Source organism: Neopsephotus bourkii, unplaced genomic scaffold (genome assembly GCF_033783945.1).
Source record: "Neopsephotus bourkii isolate Nb327-2 ecotype Australia unplaced genomic scaffold, CSIRO-AGI_Nbou_v1 NB_1526, whole genome shotgun sequence".
NCBI lineage: Eukaryota > Metazoa > Chordata > Aves > Psittaciformes > Psittacidae > Neopsephotus > Neopsephotus bourkii.
In genome coordinates, this window is record NW_026902002.1 from 1,541,229 (window position 1) to 1,563,890 (window position 22,662).

The window sequence follows — 22,662 nt, forward strand, 5'->3', positions numbered from 1 at the left end:
ACTACAGTCCCTAATGAAGAGTCCGTCCCCATAATCCCTATAGCCCCCTTTCAGATACTGGAGGGCTGCTATGAGGTCTCCACGCAGCCTTCTCTTCTCCAGGCTGAACAGCCCCGATTTCCTCAGCCTGTCTTCATATGGGAGGTGCTCCAGTCCCCTGATCATCCTCGTGGCCCTCCTCTGGACTTGTTCCAACACTTCCATGTCCTTTCTATGTTGAGGTCACCAGAACTGCACACAGTACTCCAAGTGAGGTCTCACAAGGGCAGAGTAGAGGGGCAGGATCACCTCCTTCGACCTGCTGGTCACGCTCCTTTTGGTGCAGCCCATGATATGGTTGGCTTTCTGGGCTGCGAGTGCACACTGAAGCTGGCTCATGTTCATTTTCTCGTCAACCAACACCCCAAAGTCCTTCTCCACAGGGCTGCTCTGAATCTCTTTGCCCAACCTGTAGCTGTGAAGTAATAAATACACTTGATGTCAGCCAAGCACTGAATATGCAGCAGAAACTGGATTAGCCTCTCACACTTAGTTGTAGTTCCTGTGCTTCAAATCCCAGCATGATAGAGCTCCTCAGTCTTTCTGCCCCTACTACATTAATTTTGTGAGTTCAAGGCATGCTCGTTTTGCAGCATGATGGGTACTACAAATATTTTTAGGGTTTTCAGTTACAGTTGCACATACCTGTAAAAATATTTTCAGTACCTTTTGCCTCTTATTTTTTGCTTAAGATCCTCTCAAAGGACTAGTGGGAAGAGCTGGAGCATTTTAGAAATTATTTGAAACCTAGTACTAAAATTTTAAACACACAAAAATTAACATTATTTTTTAAACCCAGATATTGGATGAATATTTTTTTTGCACCCCTATGTCTACTTACTGTGCAAGGATCACTTTGGTAGTCATACTGTACCAAAAAGCCCAGGCCAGGAATAATGTATTTTGCCATTTGTCTTTGAGGAGTGGACTGTATGTTGTATATCTCTCTCCTTACCTATGTATGCAGGGCTTTGGAGTTTAATTGTCTCACATAGCCCTTGTGATACTATCTTTTATTGCCACAGCAAGACAAAAACGATAGCAAAGTGATGCAGCATCAGACAACTGTGTAAGCCTCTCAAGAGCCATTTCCAAACAAAAGCAAACCGTATTTCTCTTCAAGAGCTAAATTCTGAGAAATCACCTCCCTTTATTTTAAAGAATTTAAATGTGATCTAAATCAAGATGCAATTTCTCTTCAAAGGGAGGAAAATTACATTAAGAGCAGCAATAAAATTGAAAGGAAGCTAGATGGTATTGGATCTTCATAATAAAATTACCTGTGTTTCAGTGACCTCTTTCTTTAGATGGAGGACAAACACCTTCTAGAGTTAAAGACATGACTCTTCCCTACATTTGTTTTTTCCTAGAACAAGCACTAATTTTACTGGACCAAAGCAAACGAGCTATTTTTAAGACTGAGAGTTTAAGACTGGGATACAGTTTTAATACAAAAGGGCTAGAAAGTGTGTGAATCATTGTGATACATACAAAAAAACCCCAAATAAATAAACAAAAAAACAACCAAAGGAAATACTGTTTTGAGTGAAAAGAAAATGTATTCTTTTCATAGGAGGATTGGTTGTCTTGGAGCTCTCAATGCCAGCACTTCTTGACTTCAATTCTTGATACTGCAGCTAGCATTGAGAAAGGGCAAGTCATATAAAACATGATTTTTCAAGTGTGTGAACTGGTGGTTTAATTAAAGGCAATGGAAAATGCATGTGTCCAGCACCTGTCAAAGTCAGGACTTTAAGCTGCTATGTAAATACTTATCTGAGTAACTAGGGATTTTCTGTAGCTGCCAGAAAGACTAATTACTGATTTTCATACTGAGGTAATCAGTGCATATTAGCAATCTTGGTATAACCTTGGTGAAGAAAGGCATGATTAACTTTTCACTGTGCATTTAAAGAAAACAGCTACTCACATAAGGCTCTAAATCACAACAGATTATAATTATTGCCATGTTTGAGGAAAATTCGGTACGTTTGACTCACTTCTGAGAAAGGTTTTAACACAGCTACTCTGCACTTACTAAGCTCAGATATGTTCCAATTATCTAATTTAGGCTTCCACTGTTGGATCAAAATGTTTCTAGTTCATTGCTTCAATACAGTGTCGCTGCAGAACAGGGAACTGACTTCTTTGTCTAATCAGTATTTGGCAGACATTAACTACTGGCAGTGTGGTTGGGATCAGCTCCTTTATGCAGCCCTTAAAAGGGGAGGAAAATGTGATGTGCTCTATGCAAGTGTGGTTTCCAGCTGAGGAAGATCTGAGGACAGTTACCCTTGAGGGGGGAAGGCTAGCTACTCTTCTGGTAAATTGGTGCACACCAACTCGTCTGTGCTGGAACATACAAGGGTTGCAAATGCAGAAAAAAAGAGACAGGCTTTATTAACAGATTATACCTACTTGATTGTCTTTGCTACCAGAATACAGGTGCAGCATTATGTGTTGGATGTGAAAAAAGCCATGCCCATGCATCAGATCAGCTATCTGGTCACCCTGCACCCTTTTTTTCTGCTGTTTTCTTCTCAGCTGCTGCATATAACTCTATAGTCTAATATAGTTAACAGCATCCAGAGTACTGCATTAATGTTTCAAAACATAAATCTGTTGACACAGTGGGGATAAATCACTTCGTTAGGCTTGCACTCTACCGTGGCAAAGTGCACCTTCAGCAGCTATAGGGAGGATTTTACAGGTCACTGCGCAGCTGCCTTTGCAGCTTTTCAAATGACTGGTTATAGCCACAGCTCTTAGGAGCAAGCCTGAGAGGTGCAAGCATATGTAACATCATTCCAGCTGCAACCCGTTTCCTCTCATACTGCAGGCAACATCGGGAACAACACACAAACCAGTGCTAATGACATGTCATGCACATGAAAATTAAAAATTAAAATCAAAGACACTCAGGCCAGTTTTTACTCTGCCTTGTGCCACTGGGCTTGCCAACATTTCTGCCTGTCTTTGAGTATGTCTGCAGAACTGAGGCTCCATTTGGACATCAGGGATTTCAAAATTCAGCCGTGCTCAGGAAAGTGCATGCTGTCCAAAGTTTGTAGCCATCTTGAGCCTGAAAACTTTGTCTGGATGTTTTGCAGGAAAGCTTTTCATGTAAAATCTTGCTTTATTTTTGGCTTTGCAATAAAAAAAAAAATGCATAGAAAAGCTGGAAAAGGATATGCCATTGAACCAGAAGTGTTGTCATTGATTTTACTATTTTGAATTTATTTTCTATTTCACTGAGGCATTCCTAAAGCTACTTATTAAATGACCTTGAACTGATTGAGTATGCTGCTGTTTCTAGTAGGCAAGTATAATAGATAATTACTGCGAAACACGTCAACTTGATTTATCAAGAAATGGTGACCAGACTGTGATTGTGTAGTCAATAACCAAATAGAAGTGTTGAAGAGATTTTAATTATGAAGTTAATGCCCGTGTCATCGTGAATAATTTGACTGTGTTATGTACATACTATAGCCTGCATAGTAAGTTATTCCTGTCTTTTTATTTTCGTCACAGAACTTAAAGAGGATGAAGTGGAGCTATCTGATGATGGTAAGAAATTCATATTTTAATCAGGACAAATGCAAATCTGTGTTTTCATTCATGTTTTATGGAGGTTTTAATCATGGTCCTTAATATTTATTTGTAGAAGGGAAAGAAACTGAGGTTGAGTATCGGACGGTTACTATCAACACTGAACAAAAAGTTTCAGATGTCTATAATATTGAAGAAAGACTGGGATCGTAAGTACTGTGTTGTGCTTTTAAAGACATGGGAGTTTCCAAGGCTACCAGTCAGTTATAAAGATCATGTGCACTCATTCTTTGACAGTGTCTTGCACTTTCAACATTCCAACAGGGCTCCTCTGTTGCAGTAAAAATAGATTTTAACATATGTTGGCCTCAACTCCATAAGCATCCTTTATTCCTATTAATTGATAATTTTAAATAGACACCATGCACATCTCTGGCAAGGCGAATGGAGCCCACAAATGAATAATGCTAGACGATTCATTTGTTTTTCAGTGCTCTAAAAGCTAGCTGAAAAGATGGTACACATTGTGCACTTGAATTTCCATTATATCCATTAGTGGTAATAAGATTATCCTGCCCATGGGCTAGAATCTCTTTTGACAGCGGTCACAATCCCGAGAGCATTAACAGTATTGCTCAGTGAAGGTCAGTGATTAGCCTGGCTGTGTTTCTCAGTGCTCCAACTCGTGGTTATGTGAATTGCATGCCACAATAATCTTTCAGTGATTTGTGCTGCTGGTGGTGCTGAAGGCCAAAGGATCTTCTATGCTGCCGTTAATAAATCTTGATAAATGTATCATAAGAGTAGAATTGTACATATGCAGCATGTGAAATAATAGGATTGAAGCCTCTAGCATTCTGATTCTGATTTCACCTATATCCAGTATCCCGCCCCTGATTTGTCTCCTATCTGCTGCCCCTTCAGAGTGTATAAATCTGTAGAAAACTGTGCAGAAAGACTTGGGTGACATGAACTTTTTCTTTAGGAAATAAGGCTGAACTTCAATGAACTTCAAAGCCAGGTTGGACGAGGCCTTGGGTGATATGGTTTAGAGTGAGGTGTCTCTGCCCATGGCAGGGGGGGTGGAACTTGATGATCTTAAGGTCCTTTCCAACCCTAACTATTCTATGATTCTAGGAGTTAAAGCCTGGTAGAACTCCAATTTTGGACCTTCTTATATAAAACTTGATACTTGGTATAGTGGGGTGTCTCTAAATGTGGCATTCATTCAAAAATTCTTGCAGATTGCTCTGCACAAAAGCAGTACAGAACAGTATTTGATATGAAGACATTTTTATTTCAGAATGGAGTGGTTGTACTGGAATATTTACTAAAATATTGCTATTTATGGTGGCCCATACATTGCAAAAACTTCTAATGGAAATAGTTGTATATTTTCAGGGGGAAATTTGGACAAGTCTTTAGGCTTGTTGAAAAGAAGACTGGAAAAGTTTGGGCAGGAAAATTTTTCAAAGCATATTCTGCTAAGGAAAAAGAAAACATAAGGGATGAAATCAGCATCATGAACTGTCTACATCATCCAAAACTTGTCCAATGTGTAGATGCCTTTGAAGAAAAAGCCAACATCGTTATGGTCTTGGAAATGTAAGTATAAAGCAGATCACATTAACAAAGCAAATAATGTTGAAAATAATTGTGCAAATGTAGCAACTTACCCAGATATGGGACTGTCAAAGGTTTCAGGATCTGCAGGGCCTGGATGGTTTTCACATCTTGTGAGTTTCTCCAGTTACTTATCCAACTTGTTTAAACTGTGTAAGTGAATCTGTGTTGTATCGCTTAAAAATAAGAGAGATGTGTTACAGCCTTTATTGTCTAGTTTGTTTGGTTTTTAAAGTACCTGTGGTGTTTTTCTGCTGCTCACTCTTTTATTGCCAACTAGGGAGGGGAGAGAAAAGAAGTTAGCTGCAATTTGGGCTTTCATTTAGAACCAAATATATGTTTAAGGGAAAAATCTTTCTTTCTTCAGGCAGTTCTGAACATGTATTGTAAAAGCTCATCTCAAACTTTACTTAAACACTGATAAGTTGTCTTGTGCAGAGAACTGAATTCTGGTGTGTAAGAGCTAGTAAGAAAGATATGCTTGGGAGTGCAAACACTTAAGCTACATTCTAACAATATATTTGAATTTCCATGAAAAATTCAGCCAGGCAAATTTATAATGCCCAAGAGGGGTTAGCAACATTTTAGTTTTCATCAAGTTCTATATCCAGTTTTTATGTTCTTAAGAGACTTTGAAGGATTAGTCTGATGTGGTTTTCCTGCAACAGCATAAATACTCCAATTGCAAACCATTTATAATAAAGGAGTGCCGTCTAAAAGATCTCCTCAGATGAACACAGTGAATGTTCTACATCTATACCAGTAGATACAGGAAGATTGGTTACACTGACTGTTTCCCACCAAAAGACCCCTAATTAAACATGAATTGATTTGCCTCTAATGTCAATAAACAGATTCTCCTTGCTGGTCCAGGTGTAGCAGCTGTAGAAGGGAATTTCTCCTTTAGTTGAAAGTCATTGCACTCTTCATCCAAAGCTATACAATTATGTAAAGCTGAATTTGAAGACATCCTGTGGTGTTGTCTTGTTCTTGCTGAGTAAGAGAGCAACACTTGTTTTTTACCTCCCAGAAATCATTTGCCTTGAGCTACTTATTCCACACCACTGTGGGAAGCGGAAAAGCACCACAAAAACAGTTCTGTCAAGCACCTCACAGGCCTGTGAAGGGTATCTTTGTATTTAGAAATGGCAGTTACTTACTTATCAAAACAAAAAGAAGGTTCCGAACATGCTCATGCACCAGAATTCACTATAAGAAAAGCACAGCATGGAATGGAAAGTAATGGTCAGACTTCATAAACAGTAATGACCAACATGACCAATGTTTACCTCATCCATAACGCACCTGCTTGGTATGACTCCTGGAAAGAAAATGAAATCCTGATCCGTGCTGATGCTTTTTTTTCCAAAAAGTTACAACAGTCACTGTTCTGTTGCCACATCTACTTCAAGCGCTGTCTGCTGCAAGCAGCAGCAGCAGGTGTTTTGCTGGCTGAAAGTGCTAAATAAGATATAAATTGTTAGAAGCAAAAGTCTATGTGTCTGTTTTGCTCGTTTGGCAGTTGCCTAGATTATGTGCAAACTCCTATAAGCACATTTCAGAGACTGGATCTCCATTATACAACCTTGGAACTTGTGTGCAAGAAAGTGGTTTTATTTTTAGATTCAGAAGTTGAGCAAGCTGCTGATGGTAAGGGAAGGGAGCCCTACTTAGCTTGGAATTAGGATCTGGCAGACCTAATGGAAAACAAGGAAATGTATAAGGAGTTTTGAATAGCATATGGCTTTACACTCCATTAGTTCCCCCCTCCCAACAAAGGGGTTTTACTTTTAAAAATATAGAAAAATGCAATCTAAAGTGATTTTATTAACCAGTCTAACTAGGGTATGATTTTAGTTCAGGGTAGCCACCTTTTCTGGCTTTTGACCCACACAAAAAGAACTTTGCATAGTGTCGACAGGAGGAGAAATGGTTCTTCAAGCAGCAGGCAGGTAGTAGCAGTCTGTCCCTGCTCTGGAGCAGGTCTGGGCAGTCAGTTGCTTGTGTGACATCTTCGTGTCAGATGACTCTTGGCAGCCTCTATACCTGTTTGACACAGTTCCAGCACAGCCACTGAACCCATATTATTAGACAGCCACAGGTGGATCATTTCTGGTTTTGCTACTAAGCTAATAATTCTTTGAATATCAAAGAAGTTGTGGAAAATACCTTCAAAAATTCTTAGTTTCCAAGCTGTTTTCTTCATTCCCCTCAGAGTCTAAATGCACGGATGTCACATAAATCAAGCTCAATTGCCATCATCCTCCTTTGAAACCACATTTTAGCAGTGACTGGAATGTAGCAGCCCCCCCCTCCACTATTAATGAAAAGCACCTTTCGATTTTTCTTACTTATCCTAAGATTTTATGACCATATATTTCTCAAAGGTTTTTGAACTTCATCCTCTCTTCTTTTAATATTTTTCATGCCACTATTTTATACTGTTTGATTTCATATTTATAATAAATACACAATTTTTCATTATTCCTTTAAAATCAAACACATCAAATTCTTGATGTGCTTTTCCTTGGAAACCACCCCATCTGCCTTTTGCTGGAAATCAGGGACACATCTCAGGCATTTCCGTTTCAAATGCAGCAATATACTGGCTCCACAATGAGCATCTCAGTGGAAAAAGAACATCTGAAAAGTAGCAGGATGTTGTGAATGGCATTCAGCACCAGGAGCTTAGTGCCTCAGAGTTTTTACATACTTCAGAAAGTTAGTTTAATTTGACATAGATTCAAAGTTTATTGTATTGCAAATGAAGATTATTAAAGAAAAGAAATCAGTAGTAAACTCCATTCCTCTGGTGTGATTTAAGCTGGCACAAGTCACTAAGGTTTTTCTCTTTTTTTGAAGCGATGTTTACCAAAATGCAGTTGAGGATTTGCCCTGGGTAACTCCAAGGTAGATTCTTCTCACTGCTCCTTCATGACCAAAACTTCTCATAAAATATTTTTTAAATGTGCATTCTGTGACTCTAGAGATAGGAAAATTTTCCTGTGACCTCATCTAGAGAAAACTGAAGAGAGGAGAACCCAGTAAAGGATGACAGATTTAGATTCTGAACTAGCTGTGACTGTCTGAAGAAAGCTGACTTTTTTTTCTGTATATACGTAGAACCTAATCTGCATTGGTTCATTTCAGCTTCCTAACCGGGCAAAAATTAAACTGGATTTGGCTCAGAATATAAATACAAAACGTGCATTCTAAAAATGCAATTGCAATTTAATCTGTGATGCTACCAGAGGATCTAACCAGCCAAGGATAAAACAATGCATATTCATTAACAGTAGTTAATTTCCAAATAATGTGCTAAAAAGTGGTGCTTGAAACAATGGTACAACTGAAACTTTTTTGCTTTATGGATCTGAAAAGTATGGCACTTTTTACAGTAAAAAATTCATAATTCTCTGTGTTGAACAGTCAAAAAACCTGCTGGTACTTCTTAGTATTATGATGGTTATCATTTGAAATCACAAAGTGCTCCAGATATGTAACCATTTCGCATGCAGATGCTTTCATAAACACCTCCTTACTGCTAATATCTTACTGGAGTAACAAAATTTTAGATCTCCAACTTACTAGAGTTGTTTATTCAACAGCTTTAACCATATTAATGACTTTATATTACATATACGCTATAATTGAATGTAGCCTCTCAGTTTATCAAGCATATACTATTCTTCCTATTTTCATGTCAATAGGAAACTGCAGTACCATTTCTAATTATATATTTTCTGAAATCTTATAACCAAAGCAAGATATGTGTCCAGAACTCCAGATGTTTCAATTTCAGTTTAGCACATGAGGGATATAATCATATACCTGCGAACCTGCAAACACTGCAAGCCCAGTTTGCAGTTGTGTTTTCTTTTTGTAACTGAAATGTGCAATTACATTTGGCAATAAGCATGAATGCTGCAAAATATTAAGCCATATAAAGACCATGAAGCATTTAATTTAGAACAGACTTCTAAAAGCAAAGCTGCTCTTCACCATTTGCTCCTTTTTGTATGGGTCATTCACCTGCTGCATACAAAAAATATTTCCCATCTTTGGACATAATCAGATAAATCAGTTGAGTGATTACTCAGAATTTAAAGAAAACCAAACCAAACCAAAAGCAACCAACCAAACAAAAAGGAACACAAACAAACCCCCACATGCCTTAAATTTTGCTTGATTAAGTCTAGGTTAAAAATGTCCCACTTTAGTTCCACAAACAGTTTAATCCAGGAACTTCTACCCTGGAAAGACCAATTATTTCACATCTTGAATAAGCATAAAAATGGATTTGATCTATAAAGAGTGTAACGATGGCTCAGCTAAAAATACCAGCACTGAAAGAGCTGTGGGTTATATCCTTGCCCTGTCATAGCTAAAGAGGAAATTCCCTCTGAGCTCACTTGGGTCAATATTTACCCTTTAAGGTTTGCATTCCAATTAGCCATATTTTTTTTATATTTCCTTCTTCAGCCTTTCTTTGTCATTCCCAATCTCCCTTCTGCCCAAATTTTTTTGCTCCTCTAATAGAAGTTTTGTCCTCTTTCCCTGGGACCCATCACATGTATTTTAGGTTTTTTTTTAATTATGTTACTTGCTGTCCTGGCTTCAGCACTTCACAGTGACAGAACATCAGGAGAAAGGCAGCAGTGAGTCGAGCAGTGTCTAAACACGTCAGCAGGGTAACAAATCACATGGCACACACTTTACTCCTAACTGCAGGTGACTGAATCCTAAAGGCCAGATGTAAATCTAGCTACATCCCTGCCTGGGATAACAGTGTGTTTCATAGTCCTAATCTGGGAAAGAGATTCAGAATGGAGAAAATCTATTGATTTATACTGCACAAAGGAGGTGATTCTTCATATGTAATCCTTGTGTGTATGGAAAACGCCATTGCAAAACACAGACTGTGTCCTCAAGTGGCTAATGCAAGCTTGAATTATCTGTATTTCTGTAAAGGAAATAGTTTGATTACTCCCAAAATGAAAATGCTACAGAAGTCCTCTTTTTATTCTGCCTTTCATAGGGTTTCTGGAGGAGAACTCTTTGAACGAATCATTGATGAAGACTTTGAACTGACAGAGAGAGAGTGCATTAAATACATGAAGCAGATTTCAGAAGGAGTTCAGTACATCCATAAGCAGGGTATTGTCCACTTGGATTTGAAGCCAGAAAACATTATGTGTGTCAACAAGACTGGTACAAGTATCAAACTCATTGACTTTGGACTTGCAAGAAGATTAGGTAATGACTTTTCTGCCTATTTCAATATGACATGGGAAAAGGGCAGGACAAACAGTAATTAATACTTCCTATTATATTATTTTGTATATAAAGAGTAAATAGTATATTTCCTATAAAGAGTTACATGTTTAGGATAAGAAAAGGGAAAAAGAAGATATTTAAGAATGAGTGTAGGGCATCTCATCTGCAAGAGGAGTTTGAAGTGAAAAGTATACATTTTACTTATTTGTTTCTACAACTAGGGTATCCCTGTACATTACAAGGTGAAATATAGAGTAGTAGTAATGTTAACAAATATTTATAGTTGCTACATGAAACCATAAACTGTAAAAAAACAGAACAAAACCTTGATCTTCATTAATACTACAAATCCTTGAAATTCTGTATCAGTAAGAGTTATGGTGATGTTCTAGAAGCCTTTCAGATAGGGATAACTACATTTAATTTACATTTCCCCATTATTTTTATCATTTCTTATCCTAAATAGAAACGTATTACCCGAGATGTTAAACAAGGGAGGAATTGTATAAAGAGATGTGTTTTGTTCATGCTCAAAATTGTAAAGTAAAATAGTGCTACTTAAAAATAATGCAATGGATTGAGGGGGGAAGTTCTACTTGACAAGCTCCTCCTTCCTAAGCTGTTTTTAGCTGCTTCCTATCATCCATTTTGGACTTTCACCATGCTCTGCAAGTTGAAATCCAAACACCCTGGAGGGTTCTTTTCTTCGTATTGCTCAGCATTAATTCAGCTCTAAAAAGCAGCCCTCCAGTTGTGTTTATTAGTGTTAAATGCTACCAACATCACACGCTGATTTTTTTTTAAATCTTATATTTTCACAGAGAAAAAAAAAAATCATTCCACGAATTCACAGGAACTAAAATACTTCATGAACCTGTCACACTGGGAGAGCCAAGATTTGTGGCTGTTCTCTCATTAAATCGATTGGAACAACTCATATGAATTGCTGCTCTCTACATAAAGGGGCCCACAGCTAAATTCTTAGTTGTAGTCTTTTGCCATCCCTCTTTAAACAAAATAATGCTTATTAAGAAGTAGAACAATGAATGTTTTCTGTAAGAGTGCAGTTTGGAATTACAACCTTCTGGATTTTGTTACTTGCCTGCATGCTGTTCATCCTACTTCTTTTCACACTTAGTAACAGACTACTGCATACCCAAGAATACTATTTACTAAAACGAACCAAAAATGGTACGATGAATGAATAGGGGATTTTTAGATGATGTTCAGCTCCAAAAGTTGCATGAATCTTGGTCTCAGGGACACTGGGAGCTCTGAGATAAGGTGTTTATTTCCTTCATTAAAAAAACAAAACCCACAAAACAAAGAGATTGTTGCCATTTATGTTCCTTCACCAGCATGGAACCAATAGTTTTCTGGGAGCATGAACTGGATGTTGTTCTTGTTGATGAAACAGATGAACTGGTAAGTAAGTTCCAGTGCTGCACCTTTTTTTATCAGAGGTGTGTGAAAGACTTCATCCCATGATGTCCCAGCTGTCAGCCTGAAAACTATGTATTTACTGCTGAACTTAGCGGATTTCAACAAGAGGTACAATGTAACCACAGAATGGCCTTTTTATGGGAATTTATTCAACTACCTTCTCAACTTCAAACCACAGTTCAACACACATTTAGCAAAAGGAAGATCCTGTTCATTTCCATCACCTTTTTGATTTTTCTGTTAATTCTGTGGCACCCGTGTATTGCATGGCTGACACTAGCTGCTGAGCTGCTGCAGTCATGATGTGTAGTAAATCTCTAACCTATAAATAGCTTTTCTTGATGTAGAAGGATGAGAGCTATGGGCACTGCCACTGATTTTGATCATACAATAATTTACATTAATTTGGTTTAATAGGTTGATAATTCTTGCAAAGTTAAATTATAGGCATTTGCCGTTCCTTTCATCAGCCTGCCATTCTGGATAACTTGGTGTGTGTGGCATTTCCATAGGAAGAGAAAGCGTCCTCCCATGCCATGCCCATAAAGGAAAAGCGCTGTGTTAATCATGAAGATGTTTGTAACATTTCAGATCAGTTTTTTTCCAACAGCAGAAAACAATTTTTACTCTTTCATTTACTTACAAAAATTGACAACACACTTCTCACAAAGTACCCTCTTCTTGCCAACTGCCTTATGGGGTGTGCTGAGGGCACATTCCACCACTTGTGTTCCTTCAAGCTTTCTGATATTGAAATTAGCACTTAAATTCACTTTGGCTTTGGTTTCAGTCCCTCAGAGTATGGAGCTGACCCTGACTGAGCAGAAACTGCGCAACCGATGGACTGCTGAAGGGAACGGTGTCTGATTTTGCACTTCTGAGATTTACTTTTTTGTAACTAGTGCAAATTAATGCCTAAAATTTTCAGTGTTTTGATCAGTTTTAAAGGAATTGGAATCAGCTCCTTCTGCAGTCATCTCCTGCAGCTAATTAGTTCTCTTGCACTGTCAGGAAATACCAAAGCTGCAGAGGGATATTTTCCTGACCTTTTTTGGTGTGCTGAGGAACACATGCAGAAAATTGTTTAAGATAAACTTCTTGAGGAGGAAAGGGAATGGGTTTTGAGTACTGTAAAGATTTTTTTTAATCAGTTGATTATACACAGTTTCAGCAACCCTTTCTAGCTAGCTTGTCAGCTTTCTATCTGAACTAAGGGATATCCAAACAGAGATCTTACTTGTATACCAAGCTTCTAAACGGCTGGGTAAAGATTTGACATATTATTGCATTGAAAAGGTCTATTCTTTTATTTTTTTCATTTATAAACAGAAACACTATATCAGTTGTTTCATGCTGTATGCTTGCACTCAAATGCCATGTTTTCAAAAAAATGTTCCTCTGACCTATGGGCAGCACATTTCATACACCAGCCTTTTGCATACACAGCGGCTCATGGTAGTTTACACAGTGCACAGAAAAGCTCCAAACTTGGATGTAAAAATCTGAGCCTGAGATTTGGATGATCATGATGAAGCTTTCAGAAAATAGATTCTTTGTGACAAATTTCAATAATTTTTCATAAGGACAGTTGGGAAAAAATGTAGGTGTTGACCTAAAAAGAAAGCAAATGGGAAGATGGGATCTCAGACTTCCCATCTGTGTTTGGAAAAGGAAGGGTGATCTGTCACTCCCTACTTGCACACTGTGGAGAAGACATTGCTCTTGTTTTAGGCTAAGTCAGTTTAGACTGGATATTAGGAAAAGGATCTTATTTTGGGGTGGGAGGGTAAGAAAATTCCAGTTATGTGAGTGTAAGGATATTGTGGAACAGCTCTTGAATGTACTTTTTAAAGGCTAGTCAAGACATCTGGCAGGAAGGACTTGATGTTGGTGAACTTGCACAGGATGGCCCCAGGGGTTTCCTGGGGCTGATCCCTGGCTTTCTTCTGTCTATATCTCTAGAAATGGGCACTTTCTGCATGGAGGGGTCTCTGAAAGCAGGGATAATGTGTGAAAATGGGGTTTCTGTATTTAATTTATTATCACCATACCTAGGAAGACAAGGATTTCACAGCATTTAAAATGTGAAACTGGCATGACTGTGAGTGAATTACCACTCGTGCTTGAAAGTTGTTTCAAGCATGCTGTATAATTATTAGGCAAGTTATTAATCCCACATAACCTTCAATTATCATCTGGTAGACTGGAGATTTTCATACCTTGAGAGAGTACTAACGTGGGCATATGGTTACATCTTATGAAATGGCTGAACAGCGTTCAGTGTTTCAGTGGAGGTAACTGTAGGTGTGGAGTCAGTACTGGGATCAGCATTTATGTTGCAAAACTTGGGAGAGCAAGAGCTGGTAAATAAAAATATTCTGCAAAGCTTCAGTGTTGTGGACAAGTAGCTTCTACTGTAGTCTTCTCAAAACTTTAATCTGCTGGGTTTTGAGGTGTTTTTAATCTAATCTTTTGATTATAATGCTTCAAATTTCTACACTTGTGGTAACCTTAACAAGAGCAGGATTGGAATCTGTTACATCTGTAATTCTTCCCATTCAGATCTACTTTGGTTAGATTATAATCTCTTAGGTGAAGGGATGTTTTCTCATAATGTGATTCTACTGTGCCTAATCTGGGTGCAACTCTTGCACAAAAGATAAACATAATGTAATTGCTAATTGCATTATCTAAATAATTTCTATCTAAATGATGTTTCGGATTATGACTGCAAGTTAGACATATCATTCATAGTTGCACACTGGCAGCATAAACTGGTAATACCAGGTTATAAAGAGGTTATTCCACCTTCATCACTGTATTTTCCAGTAGAGCAATATTGGTGGGTCAACACAAGAAACAGTCAGCTCATGTGTCCCATGACCTCATTCTTTCAGCTCGTATTACTAGCATTAGCTTCGCTGTAGACCCTTTTAGAAGCATCCACATTGTGTTTAAGCAGAGCTAAATGTAGGGCACCTGTATCACAGGCCAGCTGATAGATGTTTGGAGCGGCAGCTGATGACTAAGCAGTTGTAATACCCCTCCACCACTCTGGAGCTCCACCAGGCAAGCCCAGTGCTGAGAACAGGCTCCAGCCTAGTTTTACTGAGAAGGTAGCGATCTGATAGGTGTGTGTCATCTGCTGCCTTTCTTGTTTCACCACTGACCTGTGCCACTTCCAATTTCAGAGACATGCAACCCAGTACTGATTTTCTTTCCTGTTTAAATTATATAAAAAAAATGTGTTGGTTTAAAATAGTTATAATTTTGTCTCTCCTGTTTCTCTTTACCATATGATCCTTGAGCTTTACCATACAAATCCTTGAGCATTGATAAATCTTAGATAATTTGTGAAAACTTCAGTTTCTTTCTAATACTGGAATCCTGAAGTCCTCGTGTGCAACTGCTAAAGTGATGAAGGGTCAAACACTTTTGTACTTCAGGACGTAACAAATCTGAATTAAACACTAGAAGTTCTCTTCTTTCTTAGATTTGCTCTTGTGGAAACTCCTTAAGTAGGAACCTTCTTATTATGTGCTTTGTACAGTGCTATGTAATAGGATAAATAATTCCTTACTGCTATACATGAACCAGCTAAGAAAATAGTTCCAGCATGATTTATTTTTTCTGATAAGGATCTTTAACAAAGTCACAAATATGAAACGAAACTGGTTCTCATGTCACAGTGGAATAACTGTGGGGTTTTTCTATTTAAAGAAAAACTGTATGTAGCAGTTAATGTTTTCTCTTGAATTCTTCACAGAAAATGCAGGTTCTCTGAAAGTTCTCTTTGGGACACCTGAGTTTGTGGCTCCAGAAGTTATAAACTATGAACCTATTGGATACGAAACGGATATGTGGAGTATAGGAGTTATCTGCTACATCTTGTGAGTATCTTTGATATAAACAGAAATCCTGACAGTTGCTGAACATACAAAATTTCCACCAACTTCTGAATTCCTCTCCAATTTTCACACCTTTTGTATTATAATTAACAGCTCCAGCATGTTTAATAAAAATTCTCTGTTCTCTGAAGGGTGCAACTAGCAAACTGCAGAAGCAGCACTTCTGGAAATCCAGTCATTTAGTGTTGTACATCTTACATCATGAACAGCAATGCTTCGTCTCATTTAAAAAGACAATGTGAGAGTATTTTATGATTAATTTTAAACTATTTTTCCTTCACAGATGCTAAAGACAAATGTTTCTTTTATTCCCAGTGTGAAATTTTTTGTGAAATGTTGGGGTTGTCTTATTCAGATTGTATTCCTTGTGGGACAGACTGAAGTATCCCAGCAGTACCTTCCCTGTTCACAGTGCATTTTAATTTATTACTAAAAACAAACCACAGGATTAATACAGTTTATAAGCAGCATGGATCAGGATCATGGAAATATTTTAGAGGATGGTTAGTTGCAGCTCTTGCACCTGGCAGTGCACAGTTGTTTGCCTCATCTTTACCCAGTTCTTCCATGATTGTGCTTGCCTTGTCAGTTCTCATACTCATTTCCAAACTAAGCAATAAAATTTTCTTTCTTGTCCTGTGTAAAAGCTACATCAACTCTCTTATTCCCAGCAATGACTTTGAATGCTTTTGTTATCTTCTGTTTCTTATGTGAAGTACACTACGCTTTTCAAGGTCACTTCACTCTGCCAGTTTATTTACAGGACCTTTCTTTTCTATTCACTTCCAGCATTTTTTTTCTAGATCTTGAAACCTCGTTTGGGTCACTCTGTAGTTTGAATAATGTAGACCACACAGGCAGTGCTCAGATGGCAAATTCTTTATTTCTCTAGCTTTTGAGGCATCCTGAGTTACAGAGCACTGAAGAGGAGCATGGAGATCCCAGACTGCCTGCGCAGCAACGCAAAACCCAACAGTTACATCAGTGCTGCATTGCCCCCTAGAGGCCTCTCACACGTTAAAGAATAAAACATTAAACCACAGTGTTACACGCACATTAGGGAGTTTAACGTCTTTTGCTGTCATTTGTTATCGAAGTATATGACAGTTTTTGTGCGTTCACAGTATAAGCACTGACATGCCAGACAACCGAGGCAAATAATCGGTGATAGCAGTTGTGGATGCTTCTAGGGTATGCAACCAGGGTTGCTGCTCCATTACGGTACATGCTGGAGAACATTTGATATCATCTCAGTAGACAAGGCAAAGGGAGCAGGCGAAACAGATGGAGAAAAGGTGAAATGTCTTGCCAAAGACCAGTCTGCCAGCTTCTCTATGTCACCAGAAGCAAGATATTTGGATGCTGTAATGTTCAGCTGATGGGGCTGGAGTGTTGTTACCTTTGATTCAGATGACCCAATATGCCTTGTGAAACATATTATGAAATTATTTGTTTGTTTGCTAAAGTGTCTTTAAGCTCATTTAACATCTCAAGATTGGAAAGCTATGTTACCCAAATGCAATTAAAAGTTTATTTTTTATGCACTTTTTATGCATAGCTGTTGCCACAGTAATGATTAGTAGTAATCAGCTTTTCTCTTTCTTGCAGCAAGAATAAAGTAATAGAAGTTAGGAAAGACCCATGAGTCATCACTTGGAATTTCTCTCTCCACCCCAGAGTGACAGGCTCCCAATCTGTCTTCACTTCTTTAAAGCCCAGTTATTTTTGTGGATTCACAACTATGAGCCATTATCCAAAATGGACCATCACATCATCCTTACAGAATGCAAATAGAAGTCATTGAGAACTGCATCTCCTTCTAGTTGTAGCTCTGCTTCCCTGTTCTGGATATATGCTCAGAACTGCCAAATTTCATGCACAAAGTGCAAGAGTCACTTATTTGGCGTCTGTCTCACATACCATCCCTGTGCTTGTAACTTAGCGTTTGCACCCCCTCTCCCCTGACATGGTGAGGCCATGAAGGAAGAGGCAAGCAGTGCAGCAGCACTGGGCTTAAATGCAGGCCTGCTGCATGCAGCTGATGGCCGAAAGCTGCTGTGTCCATCACATGTCCTAAGAGAAGCAGCAGGGAGCATGCTTTGCACGACTTCCTACCTCTTTGAAGGTAGGACTCTAGAGTGCTGAGAGACTTGTAACCTGCCTAGACAGACAGTGTGTTTCCATTATGTGCTGTAAAACAATGAATACAAACCAGGTTTAGCAAGGAGCTGCTGAAGAGATCTCTGTGTTTGAAGGGTTTTCCCTGTAGAAGAATAAATGGGTGGGATGTAATCTCAAGTAGGAAAGAGGATGACAGCAATCCTCCAAAACCCTGCAGCAAAACAGCCTTCTGCTGTGTAGGCACAAGTACAGATACTCTGCTCTCTGTTAGGATGCTGCATCTGTCTCCCTTATGGCATGACTGACTTAATTCCACACTACGGCTCATGGGTTTCCTTTCCACATTTCTAAGCTACACATTAAATCCTCTTCATCTTTGTGGACAACTTATTCAGCCCTGTCTCTTCATCAGTCTTTGTTCTTCCTTAAATTTCTCTATTTGCATTCTCCACTTCATGTTTTTTCCACTTTTATCTTGTTCTCTGTCCTGTTCTGCATCATAGTGCTGACCTAAATACTTAAGTTGATCTTTTGCCTTTGAAGTAACAGGCCACAAATATTATACCTTGTATATATCATCTCCATCTGTGTCTATTTCAGTGCTTCTTTTTGCATTCACAGTAATCTTTATCTAATGAAGCTTAAAAGTCCTGAATTCTTTCCAGCTCTTTCTGTCCCGTTTATTCATCTGGGCTTGAGTTTGGGGTTGGTTTCTTTTCTTCTATTTCTAGTTCTTTTCTGATGATCCATTTGGATAGTCAGTGTTTCAAATATTTAGTAATCTGAAACAATTTCTAAATTCTACTTTTATTTCATGCCAGTTTTCAGTCTATGATTTCAGCCCTGTATGTATGCACACTGAAAGTGGATAACCCTTCTCCTTCTGGCACAGGAGAGTCTGACTTGTTTCAGTGAGGATTTGACTGTGGCTGATTCAAACCTCTGCTTGATTTCCACTAGTTCTTCTTGTTTTATCAGTGCCAGGCAGTGTATATCTTTTCAGAGTAGTTGATCTCTGTCGATTAATATTTTATTACTGTGCTGTATCTTAGGCTGGGTTTTAATATCACATTTGATCTTGCTGTGTACTCTTTTCCTTCAATTCCTTCCTAATAACACACACCCTGATTCTTCAAACATTCCCTTTCCTTTTTATCTATTGGGTTATTTCATCAGGGCTGTTATTCCTCCTTTGTTTGGTAGTTTGGGTTGGTTGCAAGATCTTCAGGCATCATTCATCTTTTGCGTGTGCTGACTTGGGACTTTGATAAGCAAGACACCCACGCTGCTGGCTTACACTTGGCTCAATGTCACATTAAAAATTTAAGCCCCATTAATATGAAGATGAGAGAGCACTCCTTGTTCTTTCAATAAAGCAAGTTAGGAGGGCTTTAATGTCATGACTACACTGCTCAACAGAAAATGAGTTATTTGTTCAGCGGCACTGGCAAATTGTGATTTCTCATTAATCCGCTGGGCACATAAAAAAAGGATGAGAACAGAGTTGCATCCCTTCTTCCAGCAATGAGCTGTCTTCTTTTACCTGAGTTCAGTGGCCTGTTTCTTCCCTGAGACAACCAGTGTGAGAGTCAGCCAGCTCTCAGCTAAGGAAAAGGTGGTTTTGTCCAGTGGATGCGCATCCCCCACAAAGTACCCTGAGACTATTTATTTGGGTTATTTCCCTTGTAAAGTACTGCAATTACTACATAATCTCCAGGGTGCAGGCATTATCATGTGCTTATTTGACATGACCTGCACAGACTTAGAAGCAGATAGTACTCTTCATACTAAGATCTGTTACTTTTTTCACTCCTAATGCAATGCAAATTGTCATCAACCCAAATCAGTTGGTGCTGCAAGCACTGTTTTCAGAGAAATGCTCAGAGTCTGACTTTTTTGGGTATGCAGCAAACTTGTCTTTCCTGGATTAGTAGCAGTCTTAATACAAAGATTTCCAAGTGCTTTTTATATAGGCAATGACACCAGCAATCACACTGAACCCTTTTGATCTTAACATTTCTAAATCTGCACTCACAGCTTTGTTAAAACAGACCAATAAATGGTCTAGGAACTTCTACAGGGTAAAGTAGCTTCTTTATTTAGAAGTGGAAACTGTGTAAGATTTTCTAAACAGATGGTTCTTAACATGCCAGGAAGATGCCTGCTTAAGTAGCTGGAAAAATGTTTTCAGTAAACAACTTGCTGCTTGTCTAAGAGTAACTTTGCAGTGTAAGCTCAATATTAATTTTCTGTAGCAGTAGCTCATCTTTATCACTTAGCTTCAGCATTCCAAAAAGAAATTGTTTCCATAATCTGTCAAAAGAGTTTCTGGGCCATTATTACTTTAAATGGCTAGTAAGAAACGAACAAACAAGATTCAAGTCTGTGAAATGTACACTAAAGATACAAATTCATGCTTATAATCCACAATAGTTGCTGGATTTTGTTTTTTGACTATGGACAAAGATCTAGTTCTCCATTCGAGTATTTCCATGACAAGGCAACTGATCCACAGTGTGGAACTGTGGTAAAGAGAGAAAATTATTTCAGCCCTATACATTTGCAACAGCACATTCAGGAATATAAAAATAGGTTCATTGAAACATTTGAATGGGTACAGTTACACGAGTGTTTGCAACAAAGTGAGTGGAGGCTTAACCTATACTCACGTGGTAATCTACCAAATGCATGGGATGGGTCAATCCTACTATAGTATTTCAGATTTTAGCAAAGAATTCTGTCATGCAATTATTTATCTTCTTTTTTTTTTAAGGCAGCAAAAACAACCACAGTTATTTGTTTGTTTGTTTTCCTCTCTAATCTCTTTTTATTTACGCTCATCCCTCAAAAGCTGTGTGTGACATGCAGTATCTCTTTGTCCAGGGAGATGGATGTCTTTTTAAGGCACTGCCTCTTCTGGCAGTGTGGAGCAGTGGTATTTCCACAAGAAGCAATGTCTCTGTACCTGTAGCAGTCTTTTTAGCATGGAAATGGTTTCTCAGTACTGCAGTTTCAATCTCTGGAAACAGGCCAAAATGTATCTAATGTAGCACATGAGCTGCGCAATGCTATTTGTGGTAATACTATGCAGAGGTTGCCCTTGCCATACTTCAATCAAGTATTGGAGGGAAATGGGATTGGTTTTGTTCTGGCTACCAAAGTGTGTTCTCTGGAAGATTAACTGGATGAAGCGAAGACGTGCATCTCCTATATTGACAGTGAACTAAAGAAATACTTTCACATACCCTTCATTGTACAAGCTAAAAGCAGCTGCTGAATTGCCTGACAGATTAGCATACTTACTTAGATAGTCATAAATGAGACACTTAGCAATCAGTATTTGGAACCCAGACAGAACTCTAAAACTTCACACTGCACTGTGGATGAGATTTTTTTTTCACTTTCTAAAACATTATAGAGAATGATGACATTGTCATAAATAGGAAAATCTTAAATATTGGAGTAGAGCTAGGTTTAAGGCCCTGAAGGAGTACTTCACAGATTCCAGAACAAAGATTTCGCTTTAATGATTCACCTGGCCATGACAGCTGATGTGCATGAGAGCAGAGCAGTCTCTCTGTGCTGCAGCTATGCCAGCTTTCCAGCACTATCAGGCATAAACCTTGTCTCTTCCAGTAAAGTAAGTGTCAAAGAGAACAACCATGATAAAGTTGGTTTATGTGCACATTTTTTGGTAAGTTAATCTTTCAGCTTTCTGTAATTCGCACCTAATACATGCTCATAAATGCCACCTTATACATTTATAAAGTTGTGTTTTCCTGTTGCATTTGAATTCAGCCCATATAATGGAAAGACAGCAAATACCTTCTGTTCTGATTTACCTTTTTCTGGCTGAGAAGAAACAAATCTTTTATCATCATCTCATGTATTATTACTATCACGTTTCTGAAGTAGATACTAATATTCTAGACTGCTGTACTGCACACAACTTCCAGAAATGGTGAAAGATTTAGTATCTGCTTTGTCTGAGGCTTCAAAAAGTGTCTGTTTCTGCTTTGCTTATAGGAATAAAATCCTTAGGAACAAATTCCAAATCAGATTTTGAATGTAATTCGTAACAAAAGAGTAGCAAAATAATTTTGGGGGAGGAGATTATATTATTAATCTAGTAGCCCACTTTGATATTAATATCTTTTTCTACCAGTTTGTTCTGTGATATTCAGTAACATCATGATACTCATATATCATTTTGTCCATATACTATTTACAGAACCCTAATGAGTTCCACTTACTTTTCTGGGTTTTTTTTTAATGTACTACTGTTGAACTGTAACTGGTTGTTTTAACTGGTTAATATGATTGTACAGAGAAAGCAAATAAACTTTGTAAAATTTCATGAAGAATAGGTTATTATAGAAATTGCATGTCAGGAAGAAGACCTGAAAACCTAAGTAATTTGTAGTTCTAAGGAATAAACAATCTTTCACTTCAAAGTTTTTAATGAAAGGATGATATATAAATAAATCAAAAGTATCTGGATGCAGAAAGACACAGTGTCATAAAGGACAGAGCGTGATTGGAGAAAGATGCTCTCCAAAAATGACACCATGATGTTCTGAAATTGCCTTTCAGTGGCAATTTATCAGTTATGTTGAGTAAAAAGCCTTGGAAACTCAACTTAGGTTTTAAGAGAGTATTATTTCCATTTCATGCATTATCATGACAGATTCAGAACATA

The 22,662-nt window shown here is 38.1% G+C and overlaps 1 protein-coding gene across 5 annotated transcripts in view; it reads left to right on the forward strand.

Moving 5' to 3' along the window:
• Nucleotides 1–22,662, forward strand: part of MYLK (myosin light chain kinase) — a 224,104-nt gene that overhangs the window by 192,472 nt on the left and 8,970 nt on the right. For 4 of the 5 annotated variants that reach the window (XM_061370054.1, XM_061370055.1, XM_061370056.1 and 1 more), the window contains 5 exons: nt 3,574–3,609; nt 3,707–3,800; nt 4,993–5,196; nt 10,253–10,470; nt 15,701–15,824. In XM_061370054.1, coding sequence (XP_061226038.1) covers nt 3,574–3,609; nt 3,707–3,800; nt 4,993–5,196; nt 10,253–10,470; nt 15,701–15,824 — 676 coding nt within the window. Of the gene's footprint in view, nt 1–3,573; nt 3,610–3,706; nt 3,801–4,992; nt 5,197–10,252; nt 10,471–15,700; nt 15,825–20,853; nt 21,604–22,662 lie in introns of those variants that run through there. The other variant, XM_061370058.1, reaches the window with a different exon arrangement.